We start from the raw sequence: 19,837 nt of genomic DNA on the forward strand, positions 1-19,837 counted from the left end.
AGGCATGGATTGTTTTTATTCAAGTAGATACATATTCAGTATAAAGTGCCCAGAAAATAACTTTCAAAATATGTCAAAAATACGTTTATTGACTGTTTTTTACTTCCAGCGTTTGCATTTGTCTTTCTCAACATACAGATTCAAATCACTAACTCTATTCTTTCAGTCTGATAACAAGCAGCAAGTGTAAGAAACTAGAATTTCTATAGGTTCCAGGCAGGCTTTTTAAAAAATACCACTTTGTGTTACTTAGTGAATGATGGGAATAGTGACCAGATGAAAAGTACATGTCCCAGGTAAAAAGGTTGACCACTACTTTGTTCCAGCAAGAAACTCATTCACATGTTGGAATATGAACCCAGGACTGTCAGATCTTTAAAGTTTACAAAAGCAGGCAGAAGTCTTGATTTTTGTAAGTATTAACTAATTCTAAATTTAAAAACATCAAGTGGACCAAATAAGCATGTCTCTGTGCCATAGCTTGTCCCATGGAACTGTAAGTAGAGGCATGCTTCTGTAGTAATGATCATGGTGCACTTCAATAAGAACCTTCATACTGGTCAGGTTCCCACCGCCCTTTGTTCTTTCCTTGTCTGTTTAATCAGCATCGTAAGAAGGCCATAGAACATTTCCATTGTATCTTTATAGATGGAAATGCTTCTCACAGTTGTAAACAGTTGTCACGGAAAGAATTGTTATTTGTGCTCATGCATTTTCAGTGATTGTTATTATTCCCTGCAGCCTAATGTTACTGATACCCTTAAATAAAATTTGATTATGCAAAGCTTCCTCTTAAATCAAACTTTGGTTATTTGAACTTAAAGGAAAGGATATGGATTATTTATTTTCTGTACTCCCTCTTGAGAAAGTAAAGTACACGACTCGCTCATTGTTTCATCTCATTTCCAGGACATTCTCCAGAAAATAGAAGATTGAATGAAAATAATTTATTAATAGAAGTTTGCTAATTTAGTCATCCACTCATTAAGTAAATTTTTCCTAGGCACAAATGTATGCCAAGCATATTATTAAAAATCATTTTATATATGTGGATTATTAACTCAGACTAGAAAAGCATTCTGCTTTAGGGGGGAAAAATTACACTGGTATTCAATTTAATGAGATACAGTCCACATTTTTTCAGCCTTATTGAGGTATAGTTAACATTATAAGACATTTAAAGGACACATTATGGTGATTTGATATATGTATACATTGTGAAAGGATTTCTAGTTAACTAATACATCCAATAAAATATAATCTACATTCTAAAGTATAAACCTACATTTTGCCTTCAATTCTCTGTAGAACTTTTAGGAAGACGCCAACTTTTTTTCTTAAGTCTCCTTCCTAGAAAAGTATAAGATCAGATCGATCTATCTCTAAGCAGATGTCTGATGGCTGCTTGGTTAACCAGAAATTTTACCCTGTATACCGAATACCCTTAGGGGGGGAAAGCCACACACTACAAGCCCACTAACAAAAAAAATAAAAATAAAAAAATCTCATTAATTAATTTTAAATTTATTGTTGGTGTAAAGGACTAGAATTTGACAGCTCAAAACTATTTAACTTTGTGTAAAAAAAATTAGTGCCCCTATATGATGAATAATAATGGACATTTGCTCACCTGACTATTCTCTACAAAGGCAAATTTTCAAAAAATCATATCTCAAAAATAGTGTTTGATGGTCAAGTAGATGAAAGTGAATGCCCAACTTCAAACAAGTTCAGTTTCATGGGTTCTTGAAGAGTAATCTCTTCATATCCTTATTTTTTGATGTTAAGATTTTTAACAATATGCCAACTGACTCATCACATTAATCAATCAATCAGTCAGTCATATACTTGTATCAGATCACAGTCTATAGTAACAGCAGGACTGGATCACCAAAATAAAGAGGAGCTTCAAAGCATCCAAATCAGCCAGGATCACCTGTACTAACTTGAATAAAATCAAAAGTAGCCCCATGTGTGAAGAGAGAGAAATACACATTACCATAATATGGTCTGTTTATATTGGTTGTAGTCTTCATTTGAACTCTGGATGTGTCACCAAACTAGATGGCCAACTTGAAGACTGCAGTGTCTTTCTGTAACATGAAAAGTTGGCTTGTAAATAACAAAATACATTTTTTTCATCAAGGATTTGCATTTTCTTTTTGAGGTTCATCTTTCTTACATTGTAGCTCACTAAGGGTAGTAGGAAGAATAATAGTTCCTGAAGATACTTATGTCCTAATTCCCAAAATCTGTGAATATGTAAGTTACATGCAAAGGAGAATTATGATTGCAAATAAAATTACAGCTGCTAATCAGCTGACCTTCTGACAGGGAGAGAATCCTGAATTAATTCAGATTGGCCTCATGTAATCACATGGTTCTTAAAAGTGGAACAGGGAATTGGAAGAGAGAATCAGAGATGGCGGTGTGAGAAAGCCTCAGCCTGATAGAGTGGGGTCATGAGCCAAGGAAAACAGGCAGTCTCTCAAACTGCAAAAGACAAGGATTGAATAGATTCTCCTCTAGAGCCTGCAGAAAGGAATACGACCTCCTAACACCTGTCAACACCCCCAGTCAGGGCTTCTGACCTACAAAGCCATAAAATATTAAGTTTGTGCAGTTATAAGCTACTAATTTTGTGATAATTTGTTACAGCAGCCAAGCAAACTAGTACACTGAGGAACTTCAATTTTTTTTCATTAATTTTAATTTTATTATTAAGTTTTTCCATTAATTAAAAAAGTTAACATTTTCAGACTTTTCTTAAAACATTGTATATTTCTTTATTCATTTATTTTCAGGAGGTAATCCACAGTAGCCAGGTCGACATTTCAAGTAACAGCCAGGAGATGGAAAGAAATGAACAAGAAGTTTCCAAAACACACAAAAGTGATGTTCTTGGAACAGAAATGGTAACTACTTAGAAAGACAATACTTTCCAAACAGTTTACAAAGCTGTGTGGAAATTCTGACCTTGTTGTAAGCAATTGCTTTTAATGTCCTTTATGTGTTTAATATCAATATATATCAGTGTCTATTTCTGTACTTTGGAGTTGACATTCTTTGAAAAATAAAACGAGCACCCTAAAAATATGAGTGCACTTTAGATGTTAATTCATATATATTATGTTATAGCATGAGCCCATGCATTAAAATAAGGGATAAACGTTTAATTAGCGTCTCTCAATGTTCACTGAAGTCTTGAAAGAAAATCACTGTGAAATGAAGAATATATGTATAGTACTAAAATAACTGACTTCTTAGAAACAATTATTGATTTAAAATTATCTTTAAACATAGGCCTCTCATCTTAAAAAGCACACTGAGGAAATAAGCCAAGCTTCTCAGCTCCATCAGTATGTTCAAGAAACAGGTGAGAATCTGTTATTATTGGTCCCCAATATACCTTGCTCCTGCTGATGTGTCTGTGTTTGAATGGAAGCTTTCCAAAGCACAATCCCTCCCACTGAGTAAATTTAGTAACTATGACTCATGGTCCCAAAGGGGACAGAGTAGTATTTCTATATATAATTAGGTTCTGTGTGTGGTAATAGATGCAATAAGCTTCTGAAATAGTTCACTGCCCATCAGTCTTATGAATTCATCCTAAAAGCCTAGAAGGTGGTACGCCAGCCACCTCTGAATTGCTTTTTGCCTCAGGGACCTAGAATAAACCTTAATGTTTATCAAACTCCCTGGGAACAGAATGTTATCTGGATTGTATTACTTCCAATAACAGATTTAAACACTTCTAAATTCCGGTTTGCGACCTACAGATATGTCATTAAACTACAAATAAATCCGTACAAATTTGCATAAGACCCAGTTTGTCTTGCCTATAAAAGGGGAATGAAAAGCTTTGTTGCCTTGAAGAGCTACAAAGGATGATTTAAGCCAGTTGTGACCCAATCATTACTTGGCTCTATTTTGGCTTTATTTTGGTTTTCCTAAAGGAAGTAGGTCTTGAAACTTGAAAAATATATACAATTAAAATAAACAACAGTTTCATCACTTATGACTTCCTATCCAGAGATAACCATCACCACTGTTCTTCCTATATTTCTTGACATATATTAACTTGTTTACATATATTAACCATATATACCTTGAACCTTTTAACATATATTATGAGAAGCTTCCCATAGTATTACAATTTTCTTCTCAAACATCATGTTTATTTGTTATATAACACCCCTGGTATTATTTTCTGTTTGTAGTCATTGATACACCTGAGGATGAAGAGATTCCGAAGGTTTCAACTAAGTTTTTAAAAGAGCACTTTGAAAAGTCTGCCCAGGAAAAGGTCCCTTATTCTGACAAAGAGATGACCCCAGCCAAGCAGAGTAAAGTAAGACAATTTCTCTACATAGAAATGTGTTAAGTGGAAAACCAGATGTAGATGCTTAGCATTTTCAAATTATTGAATGTTTGATGTGGTTTTTGAAATAAATCCCGAGCCATTACTCCTCTGTTCCATAAGGAGGATATTAATCTACATGAGAAAAGCAGTAGAGTTAAAAACTTTCTTCACTAGAGAAAAATGGAAAAATTATATGCACTCTAAAGTTTAATAACTAGCATTAGATAAAATAATAAAGTCAATTTTAAATGTCAGATACTTTGCTTAAAATTCCAAGGAAAACAAAACAACCCTCAAAAGTACTTTAAGGCTTTTATTGTTTCCCTCCAGATTACTCAGCATAGCATATTAAGCAAAGGAGGAAGAATACTCAAGATTATGTGTAAATGTTAAAATACTGAACTGGTGATGTCTCGAATGGGGAATATAACTCTGAAAGTGCAATGCATTATAGGAAAGATAGTAACAAACACAAAATATTGCTCCTAGGTAGGTCTCTCAAAGGAGTCTGTCACCTGTTGTTTCCAATGGAGGTATCGTAGCATGTAGACAGCTAAGGGGCAATGCCTAGGAAGTCTTCACCACTACACCCATTTTTATAAGATTTGACTTTCTCTCCCTTAAAGATCGTAAGTGAATATGAAGAGACTTTAAAAGCATCATCAGTTGTGGATACCTCTTCCACGTCCTGCATGTCGACCTGCCAGAGGAAGGAAACATCAACCACAAAACACAATGACCATAGTGCCACTTCCTCAACTCTGGTACAAGTTAATGCCTCCGCTATGGGAAAAACAGAAGAATTTCCTCCTCCCCCACCTGATATATTTCAAACTCCAATAGATATGGCAGCATTTTCCCAGTCCCCTGAATTCCCCAACCCTCCTAGAATACCACCAGTACCCAAAGAATTATATTCTAAGCAAAGAAATTTGTACGAATTAAACCGTTTATATAAACACATGCATCCTGAGTTAAGAAAAAACTTAGAAAAAGATTATATCAGTGAGGTTTCTGAAATTGTCTCTAGTCAAGTGAACCCAGGGAGCTCAGTTTCAGCAGATGTGCAACAAGTCCGGTATGTTTTTGAAAATACGAATGACAGTTCTCAAAAAGCTCTGAACTCAGAAAGAGAACACTTGGAGTGGGATGAAATTCTGAAAGGGGAGGTACAGTCCATGAGATGGATCTTTGAGAACCAGCCTTTAGACTCCATCAATAATGACTCTCCAGATGAAAATAATATCAACAAGGGCATTGCTGATCAAGAAATCATTGCTGGTGGTGATGTGAAATATACCACGTGGATGTTTGAAACCCAACCCATAGATACACTGGGGGATCATTCTTCTGGCACTGAAGAAAATGCTGAGAAAATTCCTGAGCTAGCCAGAGGAGATGTCCGCACAGCCCGGTGGATGTTTGAAACAACGCCATTAGACTCAATGAATAAAATGCATCAAGAAGAATCAGGGGTAACTGCTGTAAAGGACATAACTGGTGGGGATGTCAAGACTGTGAGATATATGTTTGAAACTCAACATCTGGATCAGCTAGGACAGCTTCATTCAGTGGATGAAGTTCACTTATTGCAACTCAGGTCTGAGCTCAAAGAAATTAAGGGAAATGTTAGGAGAAGTATAAAATGTTTTGAAACCCAACCATTATATGTTATTAGAGATGGTTTAGGTCAAATGCTAGAAATTAAAACTGTTCATAGAGAAGACATTGAAAAGGGAGATGTGAGAACAGCACGTTGGATGTTTGAAACACAGCCCTTGGACACAATTAACAAGGATATCACGGAAATTAAAGTTGTCCGAGGAATATCCATGGAAGAAAATGTCAAAGGTGGAGTGAGTAGGGCAAAGTGGTTATTTGAAACTCAACCTTTGGAGAAAATCAAAGAAGAGTCAGAAGAGGTCATCATTGAAAAGGAAACAATAATAGGTACAGATGTCTCCAGAAAGTGTTGGATGTTTGAAACTCAGCCATTAGACATTCTAAAAGAAGTTCCTGATGCAGGTCCTCTAAGATCTGAAGAGATAATAGGGGGTGATGTACAAACTACTAAGCATCTATTTGAAACACTTCCAATAGAGGCTTTAAAAGATAGCCCTGATGTAGGAAAACTTCAAAAAATTACTGCCTCTGAAGAAGAAAAGGGGGATGTTAGGCACCAAAAATGGATTTTCGAAACCCAACCCCTGGAAGACATTAGAGAAGATAAAAAAGAGTACATACGAACAGTGAAACTTGAAGAAGTTGACAGAGGAGATGTAAAGAATTACACACATATCTTTGAATCAAACAATTTAATTAAATTTGATGCATCACATAAAATAGAGGTGGAAGGAGTCACCAGAGGTGCTGTAGAGTTAAACAAATCACTCTTTGAAACAACACCACTATATGCCATTCAAGATCACCTTGGGAAATATCATCAAGTCAAGACAGTCCAACAAGAAGAAATCCTAAGAGGTGATGTGAGAAGTTGTAGGTGGCTTTTTGAAACAAGGCCCATTGACCAGTTTGATGAAAGCATTCATAAATTCCAGATAATTAGAGGAATATCTGCTCAAGAAATACAGACCGGAAATGTGAAATCTGCTAAATGGTTATTTGAAACCCAGCCTCTTGATTCGATTAAGTATTTTAGTAATGTGGAAGAAGGAGAAAGTAAAACTGAACAAGTGACAGATATTGTTAAAGGGGATGTCAAAACTTGCAGGTGGCTTTTTGAAACCCAACCAATGGAGTCTCTTTATGAAAAAGTTTCATTAATGACCGGCAGTGAAGAAATTCATAAGGGAGATGTCAAAGCCTGTACCTGGCTCTTTGAAACTAAGCCACTTGACACCATAAAAGATGACTCCGAAGCAACAGTCAAATTGCAAACTGTAAAACAGGAAGAGATCCAAGGTGGGGATGTTCGTACAGCATGTTTTCTTTTTGAGACAGAAAATTTGGACAGCATACAAGGAGAAGAAGGAAAAGAAATCAAGGCCATGGAAATGGATATCCAAGCTGGGGATGTCTCCAGCATGCGGCATAAATTTGAAAATCAATCGTTAGATTCTATAAGTTCCAGTTCAGAAGAAGTTTTGAAAAAGATCAAAGCCCTAAAGACTGAAGATATTCAGAAAGGTAATGTTTTAAATTGCAGGTGGCTTTTTGAAAACCAACCAATTGATATGATAAAAGAGAGTCAAGAAGGTGATGAATTAGTTAAGACAGTGACAGATGTACAAGGCGGGGATGTAAGAAAGGGGTGCTTTATTTTTGAGACTTTTTCTTTAGATGAGATTAAAGAAGAATCTGACTGTCTCAGCACCAAGAAAACAATTACTGAAGAAGTAATGAAGGGTGACGTAAAAAGCTATAGAATGCTCTTTGAAACCCAGCCACTCTATGCAATTCAAGACCGAGAAGGGTATTACCATGAAGTGACAACAGTTAAAAAGGAAGAAGTAATTCATGGAGATGTACGAGGAACTAGGTGGCTTTTTGAAACAAAACCACTAGACTCAATGAATCAGTCAGAGACTGTGTATGTTATTAAGTCTGTCACACAGGAAGACATTCAGAAGGGAGATGTTAGTTCTGTCAGATACAAATTTGAAACCCAGCCGCTGGATCAGATTTCAGAAGAATCACATGATGCTATGCCCACTGTGGACCATATTCAAGGTGGGGATGTAAAGACAAGTAAACAATTTTTTGAGTCTGAAAATTGTGGTAAGAATAGTTATATAAGAACAGTAAGTGTCAACGAAATAAAAAAGGGCAATGTTAAAACATCTACTTGGCTATTTGAAACCCACACCATAGATGAGCTGAGAGGAGAAGGGTCAGAATATGAACATATCAAAACAGTCACCCAGGAAGATATGCAGAAAGGCGATGTTAAGCAGGCAGTATGGCTTTTTGAAAATCAAACTCTGGATTCTATTAAGGAAGCAGATGAAAACACCACAAAAATCATCAAGGAGGAAATCCCTCCCTCTGATGTCAAGACAACTACATGGCTCTTTGAAACTACACCCCTTCATGAATTTAATGAAAGTAGGGTAGAGAAGGTAGAAATTATTGGCAAGAGCATTAAGGAAACGTTAGAAGAACTCTACTCTCAAAAAGTTATTGCGGCTCCTGGAATCATCATTGAAGCTGATGAAGTTGGGGATGTTCGAATGGCAAAATACAAGCTAATGAATCAAGCATCTCCTGAGATACAGAAAGAAGACATTATCAGGGTTGATCTTAGAAATATAATGGTGAACCTGCTTTCCAAAAGAGACTGTACAAAAAAGGAAATTTGGGTTAGTGAAGAAGAGAAGGGAAATGTTAATTTGACCAAAACTCAATTATTAAACAGATCAACGGAATTTCACACTGAAAAAGAAGAAATAGTGAGTGGTGATGTACAACAAGCAATAAAAAACCTGTTCTCCGAGGAAAGATCTGTAAAGAAAGGCATTTTAATTCAGGAAGATGAAAGAGGAGATATTAATATGACTATCTATTGTCTTCTTCATGAAAATGCTGGTGACACAGTTGAGCGTGAAGAAGTAATAGGGGGTGATGTAAAACGTACCATTCATAATTTGTTATCTTCCATATCAAACAATAAAATATCTGAAAGGACTAAAATCGATGCCTCTGAGAGGGGAAATGTTCAGTTTTTCACAACATGCATAGAAATCGGAGCTTTGGATTATCTAAAACAACTCCAGATGGAGTCAAGTGAAACACTGACAGCTAGGAAACAAGAAAGAGAGGAAGAAATAATTGGTGGTGATGTGGAGGGTACAAAACTGTTACTAAAGAAAAGGCAGTCTCAGGTTGAACGTACTGTTCGTGAAACTGACATCATCCCAGGAGATGTGCATAATACAGTTAAGGTTTTTATGACAGAGCCTCAGATGACATGTTGCAAGACCCCCAAAGAAGAAATTATAAAAGGTGACTTGAAATCAACTCTAAATTCCCTCAGCCAGGCCATAAATCAGAAAACAGTGGCTAAAACAGAAGAAATTATAAAAGGCGACATGCTGGCCACACTTGAATCACTTAAGGAATCAAACCACCAATGGAAAGAATCTAAACAGCCCAATGCCATCCCTGGTGACATTGAAAAAGCTATTGAATGCCTTGAAAAGACCGCGAACACAAGAACAGAAATCCTGAAAAAGGAGCTTATCCGAGATGACCTTGAAATATCATTAAGGAATCTGAAAGAAGCAGAGAGAGCTTTCAAAGAGGTAGATAAAAGAGCTGTAGTAAAAGAAGATGTGAAAGGTGTGAGGGGAGGATCCTCAGAAGAGCAGAAAACCAAGATTCATCAGGTGGCTGTCCAGAGGGACATAAAAAGTGTTCTTCAGCCAAGACCAGGACCATTTGAGCCAGCAGCCAGGTGGCAAGGGAGAGCAGATGTTCCCAATCAAACTACAGGCAAATCTTATCATGGGAATTTAACAGAAGAAAGAACTGAAGTTACTCTCCCAAAAGCCCCCAAAGGCACTGTAAAGATTGTCATAGATCGTGAACAGAACAATGATGCTCTTGAGAAAAGCCTTAGAAAACTATCTAATTCACACCACAAAGCTATTAACAATGTGCTGGAATCCGAGGACAAAATAGGCCTCTGGACTGATACCACAACAGAGCAGCATCTTAGTGATGAACATGTGAGCAGACAATTGACTTCAACGGTGTCAGCTAAGGAAAATCTAAAAACTAAGAAGTCAGAGACTGTGACAGAACAGAAGAATGCTTTCTTTAACTCTATCCAATCTGTCAATAAAACAGTGGAAAAGGAACAGACTCAAACTTGCAAACTGAGGAATGACCACCAGAGGACTGAATCTTTCTCTGTAAAGAGTCCTAAAAATACCAAAAACACTAAAATACCAACAGATAAACAAAGCCTTAAGGCCAGCCCAACCCAGGGTCTGGTCAACATGACAGTCAGGGAAACTTGTGAAGCTTCAGAGGACTTGCAGACACAAACTTTGTTAAAGCAAGAACTACAATGTTCTAATAAATATATACAGAAAAAGAACATGAACCCTCAACCGACTTTGCCTACAGATCAAGACATATCAGATGTAACACAAGTGAAAGTCTCCCCCAAAAGTCATAGTAAATTTAAGGCAACTGACAAGAAGCAGGCTGATGTTCATCTGAAGAGCCAGGACTTTCTAATGAAGACAAATACTTCCACAGACTTAAAAATGGCAATGGAAATGTCCTTTAATTCAATCAACGGTAACCCTGCAAATAATGGAAAAGAAAGTGAGTGCTCTCTTCCACCTCCATCTCCACCTCCTCCTCCACCTTCCAATGCATCATCTGAAATTGAATTTCCTCTTCCTCCTCCACCTCCTTTAATGATGTTGCCTGAAAAAAATGCCCCAGAGATGATAAAGGCAGAATTTGAAAGTTTCCCAAGCCTCCCTCTTCCTCCACCACCAGAAGATGATAAATCTGAAAGAGAACGTCTATCAGCGTTTCCACCACCTCCCCCTCCTCCAACTCCATCTCTTAAACCAGCGCATCTCCTTTCCTCTGTTCAAGAAAAGCACAGGGGAACATTCATACAATATTCCCAAGAAGGCTCGAGTTCTCGGCAAACGCATTCTCAGGCTAATGTCTTAACGGGAAAATCAGGAGTACTTTTGCCACCTCCCACACTCCCTAAACCCAAATTTCCCAAACAGATAGAAGATAAAAAGAATCGCAGTTCCCCAAAAGTTGAGTTGGAAACTTCCCTGCCAGATACGGAATGTAAAATTATTCCCCCAAAGGGTCAGGAAAGAGTAATAATGGCGACTAGCTGTGAACAGACAGAGATGAAGAAGATCATGTCTAGAAGAAGTCTTGATGAAAGAAAACAATTATCTATGGACTCTAGGAGGTCTCTCTCACAGACAGTTCCAGAAACTTCACTAACCAAGGAAAAAACAATGGCACCTCTTATAAAATCTCATTCATTCTCAGCAGATTCAGGACAACAAAGTCCAAAACCTTATATGAGAAAATTTAAGACGCCTTTAATGATAGCTGAAGAAAAGTACAGACAACAAAGGGAAGAGCTTGAAAAACAGAAACTTGAGAGTTCTTGCTATAACATAGTCAAAAGAGAAAGCCCCAATCAAAACGTGCCAGAGCTACAAAAGGAAGTACCATTACAAAAAACAAATGAGGAGGCTCCCCTACCTGGGCTGGATTCAGGGGTCACTTTGGTTCAACCTAACCCATACTCCCAAAGTCATTCTCAAGTCCTAGGAGTGCATACGGACAACCAGCTTTCCACAACACGAGCGGGGACGGTCACCACCGAGGGTGTCCAACATGTTCTAGCAGCCTCAGAAGAAAAAGTTACCACAAAAAAGGAAGCTTTACAGAGCTCGTGGGACATGTCACAATCTATGTCAGCTTGTGAAATTAAACAGAGGCACCAGGAGTATAATGCACAAGAAACACAACAGAAATATCTGGAGGACTTGCATTTGTCCCAAAGAAAACCTGTTTCCCCAAGTTTCAAAGTTAAAACTATCAAGCTTCCACCTGCAGATCACAAATCAAATGAAGCAGACCACATCTATGAAAGCCACAGAAAGCAATCCGACATTGATGTTCAAACCATTAGCAAAGAACAGTACCAGAAAACCGACAAAACTGAAGCAAGCACTGACTATAGTAATAAGCAATCTGTAGCTGAAAAATATTATCAATTACCTAAGAAGGAGAAAAGAGTAACAATAAAACTACCTACGGAACCCACGGAGAAAAGCCATGAAAGTAAACTCAATATAGTTCCTGAGAAGCAAAGAGAATTTAGAGGATCTGAGAGTGGGAAACCTCCAGGAAGTGAAAGAACAAATCAGGAACCATCAACAATTGGTCCAAAGAAAGAGAGACTAATAGTTGAAAGAAAACAAGAACGTTTGAATAAATCATCACAGAAGGTAGTCAAGCAAAATGTTACTGATGTACATCTTGATTCACAGACACAGAATTTTCAGCAAATGCAAATACTGACTTCTGGAAGTCAAGCTGAACATAAAAAATTGCCCCAGCCATATAATAATCTGCAGGAAGAAAAATGTCTTGGAGTCAAGGGCATACAACAGAAACAAGTCTTTTCTAATACTAAAGATTCAAAGCAAGAGATTACACAGAACAAATCTCTATTTTCCTCCGTGAAAGAATCTCAGCAGGATGATGGAACATGTGCTATAAATATATTGGAATTCTTGAGAAAACGTGAAGAACTACAACAGATTTTGTCTAGGGTAAAACAGTTTGAAGTGGAGCCAGATAAAAATGGCTTTAAAACATTTCAGACCCTGCTAAATATTATTCCAGTATGGCTATTAAGTGAAGAAAAAAGACAATATGGTGTTCGCATTGCTATGGAGAACAACATAGAGAAAATCAAAGAAGAAATAACGCATATTAAAACTCAAGCAGAGGAGATGCTTGTGTCCTGTGAGAATATAATTCAAACAGCCATGATGTCCTCCAAAGTAGAAAAGCAGAGAAATAAACCCACTAGCCTTAATGAATCGTCATCTGAACTGTCGAACGTTAGGGAACGGCAAGAAAATACAATGGTAGAAAAGACAGAGCTCCGCCAAGTAGCAACTCAGCAGGAAGCAGCTGCTCGCAACCACGTGAAAACCCATCAGGAAATCAAACTAGAGGAGAGCAAGGTCTCTCCTCCGTCCTTGAAAACACGTCCACCGTCACCAACTTTTATAACAATCGAATCTACTGCCCGGCGGCCAGAAACCTCTCCTAAGGACGAGCTCTCTCGGTCCCTGAAAAAAGACGGTTTTGCGGAAGCATCCCCGAGAAGTTCTGCACCACAAACATCCAGAGCTGGCCCAGCAAAGGCGTCCCCTTCCCCGCCCAGGAGCCGCTCTGAGCAGCTCGTCAGACTCAAAGACACCACCGCCAAGCTAGCCAGAGGGGCCGCCCCGTGTCCATCAGGGACTCCGGTTCCCCTAGTAGAGAAAAGGTCTGAGATCATCACGTCTCCTGCAACACTTCGGCGTCAAATTAAGATAGAAACTCGTGGTAGGGACTCTCCCCCCACTATCACCATCCCTATTAGTGTAAACCATGTCGACGGCGGCTCCTTCCGAGGCTCCAGGGAAACTCAAGAGGAAATTAGGCAAGTCGAGAAGATGGCCACCTACGTTCACCAAGACGCTGGGGGCTCGGCGCCGCGCCGGCCGCCGGACGCGGAGAGCTTTGACTCTGTGGAAATCATCCGCACGGTGCAGGGGCCACGGCGCGTCGAGCATGCGCAGAGGTTCGACGCTGCCAGCCGCGAGGTCGGTATGGCGGACAGTTTCCTGAGCGACCGTGAGAATGAAATAGACAGGTGGTTCAGGGAGTTCGAGGCTGGCCCCCTGTTCGAAGCGAAGTCAACCAGGAGAGTTTATACAAATGGAGAGGCCGACCACAGCGTTAAGCAGGAAAGTCGCTCGTTCTGTAAGGAGGAATATGGATCGACGTCTGTGGAAAACTCAAGTTTTACAGGCTTTTCTTGCAATCGTGCTAGAGAGCTGCAAGAAAGTATTCCCGTGAGGCATCCCAGCATCCGCTCTGAAACGAGGTCTGTCAGTGAATGTTTCTCGGGGGTGGATGCATTTGAGGATCGAGTCGTGGGGTCGACGATGACCACGGTGTCTTCATCACATGGCTCAGAGGCTGGCAAATCTGGCTTTGACTTCAAACATGCCCCACCGACCTACGAAGATGTCATCGCTGGCCATAGTTTAGATATTTCTGATTCACCTAAAGAGCTCAGGAGGAATTTTCAGAAGGCATGGCAGGAGAGTGAAAGCATGTTTCAAAGTCTGAGATTTGCAACCTCAGATGCTTCTGCCACTGAGATGAGAACCACCTTCCAAGAGGAATCTGCATTCATAAGCGGTAAATCAGCTGGTGGAGTGTGAAGACTAACCCATTTAAAGGCACCTGGTCCATAGCTGGGGTGATCTGCTGTTCAAAGAGTGTTTGGAAATAACTGAAAACTAACAGCTTTCCCTGGCTGCAGATAGCCTTCTCTTCACAATGCTTGCTCTTACTGCTTTCTTTTTACAAAAGCACCTAAAACAGGATTCATCTGCACTGTGTGAGAATAACAAACGCTATTACATAGATAAGTGAGACCTGGATTTGTCAAGTTGAATAAGACTTTGGATAAAGCAGCAGATATAATAGTTGTTATTGTAATAGCATTAATAATTGTATCTAACTGAATATTTAATAATGGTACACCCATAGCACATTGATATTTTTATTAAAAGTTAATGTTTTATCCACTTAAGACAATATTTAATAATATCTATTGACCTACTATTGACATAATTTGACTACCAGACTTAACTGGTGTTTGTGTTTGAATTCAATACAGCCTGGTAATAATCCCACAAACAATTTACACCCTCCATAGGCACTTTAATGATTTTTAGTGATTGCTATCTTTGACAAAAGTATAGGTATGGAATTAGACTTTTTGTATATTTAATTATTTTTTTCTTTTTTTTTTAAAGATTTTATTTATTTATTTGACAGAGAGAAATCACAAGAGAGGCAGGCAGAGAGAGAGGAAGGGAAGCAGGCTCTCCACTGAGCAGAGAGCCCGATGTGGGACTCGATCCCAGGACCCTGGGACCACGACCTGAGCTGAAGGCAGCGGCTTAACCCACTGAACCACCCAGGCGCCCTTAATTATTGTTTTTAAGTCAGATGGAGTTAGCATTCTCTAAGGCTGCTAGTTTTTTTTCTATAAATAATTTCATTTCACCTTTCTTAAATTCCAATTGATAGCTCAGTTGGCCTCATTCACAGATGAATATGGACAATACATCAAAAAAATTTGACTTTATATTTAGAAGGAGGGAGATTCAAAACACATGAACTTAGTATTTTTTTAACATCAGAGAACAGTTTATTTCTTTATATTTCCCCACTTTTTATACTTAATGAGGCTTTACAATAAAAGGATTTGTCATAATTAATGTGCACCTTTAGGGTAGTCCATTCTTCTAAACAGATTGAAAGAAGTATCAAGCTCAAAAATAAAAACTGCTGAAACTAATAATCTTGCCTCTATCATATTTGCAACATATGTGTTTAGTTTATCAGATTAATATGATTCCTCAATGTGTTTGCTTCTGGCATAATCAAGCAAAGCTGTCTAATTAATTTCAAATGCTCAGTTTCTGTTAAGATGGCTAAAAGCATATAGAAAATACAAAACAAAAACAAAAACACCTGGTGTTAAATATAGAAATATGTGTCCTACTGGAACCAAATAAACAAAGGAGATCACTTAGTAGCTCAAATCAAGCATCAAAGCCCTAAAGGACATTATTATTTATAAAAAGAACCCTGAGCATATATGCTTTTATATATAACTAATATGAATGCTTGTTCATTAGTCTCATGGATTGTGGTGAGGATCAAAACAATACTGAAGTAAAAGTTCTGTGTCCATTTGGAACCACTGTCTAAACCTGGTTGTAGATAGAACCGCTGTGATTCCCAGGAGCTGGGTTTCACCTGAGCGCAGCAGCCTGGGGCCATAGGGCAAGGGAAGAAGTAGGAAAAGTGTAAAAAGCAAACATGAGAATCCAAAGCGCCCTAAAATGTAAAGCCATTTAGACTGAGGGGAAATGGCCTGGAGCATCTCAGTGTGTTCAGGAGTCTCATGTATTTAAGTTCAGAAATGATGTCACAGAGCCAACACAAAGTCATCGAGGAAGTATTTAAATAAATACAATATCCTCAGCTTTAAAAGATGTGTAGGTACTGTAGAAAAATCTCTCCAGAATGCCTTAAAACATGAAAACTTTGGTTGTTGATTGTGCTGAAACCCCAAATCTGATAGTTGGCGTATGTCCCGAGAAGCAAGATTAGGACAACCGTCTTGGGGTTTGACTATAACTGCATGGCCGGTCGATGTGCTGTGGCTTTGTTTTGGTTTTACAATGTGAGTGAAGATAGTATCATATAAACTTTGGTAAATTTTTATTTTTAGAAGCTGCTACTCCAAGACAAGGAAATATGTATACTCTGTCAAAAGACTGTTTATCCAATGGAGAGCCTAGTAGCCGACAAGCAGAGTTTCCATAAGTCCTGCTTCCGATGCCACCACTGCAAGAGTCAGCTGAGGTAAAGCGGTTTGTAGTCCGGAGCACAAATCTTGGAGGAGTCTGCAATGTACACATGTCTCTAGAAGATACAAATATGTCTAGATCTTGTTGTCATCCATTAAAACAACTATAAAGGGGAATGTGGCCAGTTTCTGTTAATGTGTTTTCAGGATAGCCATGACCTTTTTCCTATTGAAATTTTGCTTTCCTGATCAAATCCAGAAGGGTCCCTTTTGTCCAAACCTGGAGATCGCATAGATAAGAAAAATCAAGAAATGCTAGGTGGATCAGGATTTTTAAGTTATTAGTTTAGTCAAAGTTTAGATTCTATTTTCGACCTTATTTTAAGTAAGCCCAATGTGGGACTTGAACTCAAGACCCTGAGATCAAGAATTAACATGCTCTACAGACGGAGCCAGCCAGGCACCCCTAAAAACTAGATCAGGAGTCAGCAAGCTTTTTCTGTAAAGGGCCAGACAGTAAATATTTTTTACTTTATAGGCCATACTAGTTATGTTACTACACAACTTTCACAGATAACTAAACAAACAAGTGTGGCTGTAAACTAATGGGCCCAACTGTATTCCCACTAAACTGCGTATGCACAATCAGGTGGCGGGCTGGAGTTTACCTCGGTCTGAGTGTTCCATCTAAGTAAAAACTAATAATAATAATTTAGAGTATTGTCAGTGTCAGGTCAGATACACTGCCCCCCAACACTCTGGTGCCACAGAAGCACCATATCAACACAGCTACAAATGAATTTTAGTAAATGTGGCATTTGGTGTGGCTAGAACCTGAGATGCTGAAATTGTCATTATTTGCTAAATCTAATGTGTATCAGGCTATATCTTTCCTGGCTTTAACTGACAATGTCAAACACCCCTTATTGAAACATGTTTTTTCTTGGTTTCCATCACACCAGAATATAATGGTTTCCTCCTACCTCCTGGGTGTTCCATCTCAAGACTCCTATGTGGGTGACTCTTTCTCTGTACATTATTGAAATACCATAACAGAGTTTCTTAGAATTCTGTTATGACTGTTTATTCTTCTCACTGTTGATATTCTTTATCAAAACATGGGTTATTGCATCTACTCCCATGATTTTAATCATCATCCATGTGGAATAACTCTGAAATCTGTACGGGTAGCCCAGTACTGCCGTCTATCAGATGCTTATCTCTTAATTACTAATATTTATCTCCAATTACATTTCTCATAAGTATACCAAATTCAACATGCCTCATTATCTTCTCTCTACCAGAATTCCTTTCTTAACCCATGATCTATATGATACTCTCTCAATAAATGACATTAACATTAACTCAATGACAGAAACATGAAGTTACCTTTGAGTCCTTCCTCTTCTTCATGCCCCATGTCCAGGCAATGACCAAGTCTTATAATTGAGGTCCCATAAATGTACTTTTCTGCATCCCCACAGACCAGGTATCTTCCAAATGTCATCTCTTACCTGTACTAATGCAATAGTCTTTCTAACAAGTTAGTCTCCCTGCCTCCACTATCTCTTACCTCCTTCACCACAGACAAGAACTTGTCCCAATGCCATGCTCCATGGTGTAGTGAAAATGATCTTTCTAAGATGCAAATCTGAGATCACTTCTATGTTTAAAACATAATGACTTCCTCTATCAAAGTCAAATTAGCATCTTACTACGAATTAACAGGCAATATAGAATCTTGCCCCAGCTCCTTTCCCAACACTCTTCCTCCCATTGTGTGTTATTTTTCATGAAGACTTCATTTCTTTCAGTTCCTTAAAATCATTATCTTTCTCTCTCATGTTTAGCTGGTCGCACGTATCATTTCCACTCTTTGTAGGAATTTTCTTGTGTCTCTCCTCCAGCTCTCCACCAGGCTAATGTGTACTCATTCTTCTGACCTCAACTGAGAGTTCATGTCTTTGAAGAAGGCTGCTTTGAGCCCCACATAGGGATCAGGAGTCCCTCCTATGTGCTCCCAGAGCATACCCTGGCGTGCCCATTCTTTTTTTTTTTTTTAATACTTTATTTATTTGACAGAGAGAAATCACAACTAGGCAGAGAGGCAGGCAGAGAGAGGGAGGAGGAAGCAGGCTCCCCGCGGAGCAGAGAGCCCGATGTGGGGCTCGATCCCAGGACCCCGGGATCATGACCTGAGCCAAAGGCAGAGGCTTTAACCCACTGAGCCACCCAGGTGCCTGGCGTGCCCATTCTTAACACAATCTAATATAATTGTTTTCCAGCTGTAGGAAATGTGTTCATGTTTGACTGTCAACACCTAGTAAAGGCTGACTTTCAGTAGGGATTTGAAAGTATTTTATGACTGATATTTTTAAAAAATCATTGTACAAAAAGCCACAAATATAGAAAAGCAAAGCAAATGTATGGTTGAGTGAATGATTAGAAATTGAACATTTTGTAATCTATACCAAGTTCAAGAAATAAACATTGCTAGTAGTTTCAGAAGCTCCTTCTACGTGCCCCACCCAAACACCACCTCTCTCTCTGTGAGTGAACAGTATTCTTTTTCATCATTGCTTCTTACATTTTTATAGTTTTTAAAATCCAAATATGCTCTCGTAGATACTATAGTTTTGCTCAGTTTTTTAAAATTTGACATTTCTTTTAAGTCTTTTAAAAGGTTTCTATCCATTTCTTTCATTCCTTCCAATTTATTTGTGAAGAAGCCAGGATACCTGATCTGTAGAATTTTCCAGTCTGGATTTGCTGCTTGCACACTAGCCGTGCCATTCACATACTCCTTTCTCCCTTGCATTTCTGCGAAACTGTCAGCTGAATCTAGATTCTAGTGTAAAGAGTTGATACCTTTTGCAAGAACACAGGGAGTGTTGGCAAGAAGAGAGTAAGCACATAGTGTCTTGTTTCTCATATTGTGATCATAGCAGATATTGAAGCTTCACACATATCCATTAATTGATATTTGCAAAATGTTGATATTATCATTTTATTCTTCCCTTTCCATTATTAGTTTGAGTACTTTTACAGAAGATGCTTCCCCTCATCTACTATTTGGTTACTTAGTGGTATCCTTGCTGAGGAAAGGCAGAATAAATGCATAACTTCTTCCCTTTATTTACCTGGTTTGCCAACGTATCAGTTATTTATTTAGCAATGTAATGAAACAATTCCTTATCATCCTCTAGAGGTAACCAATTTAAAAAATATTTGTAGTATCTTTATAAACTCATAGATTTGCGTATATTTGATTGGCCCCAACTAAATGCAGTTATTACTACTAAAGCTCAAATTATTCTATCCTTGGCCTCTTCATG

General features: G+C 38.4%; 1 protein-coding gene across 1 annotated transcript in view; it reads left to right on the forward strand.

Moving 5' to 3' along the window:
* Positions 1-16,519, forward strand: part of XIRP2 (xin actin binding repeat containing 2) — a 41,290-nt gene extending 24,771 nt beyond the window's left edge. The window contains exons 3-7 of the mRNA XM_046019527.1: positions 2,805-2,915; positions 3,304-3,376; positions 4,221-4,351; positions 4,990-14,311; positions 16,425-16,519. Coding sequence (XP_045875483.1) covers positions 2,805-2,915; positions 3,304-3,376; positions 4,221-4,351; positions 4,990-14,311; positions 16,425-16,519 — 9,732 coding nt within the window. The remainder of the gene's footprint in view (positions 1-2,804; positions 2,916-3,303; positions 3,377-4,220; positions 4,352-4,989; positions 14,312-16,424) is intronic.
* Positions 16,520-19,837: the final 3,318 nt, after the last annotated feature.

Source organism: Meles meles, chromosome 9, assembly GCF_922984935.1.
Source record: "Meles meles chromosome 9, mMelMel3.1 paternal haplotype, whole genome shotgun sequence".
Taxonomy (NCBI): Eukaryota; Metazoa; Chordata; class Mammalia; order Carnivora; family Mustelidae; genus Meles; species Meles meles.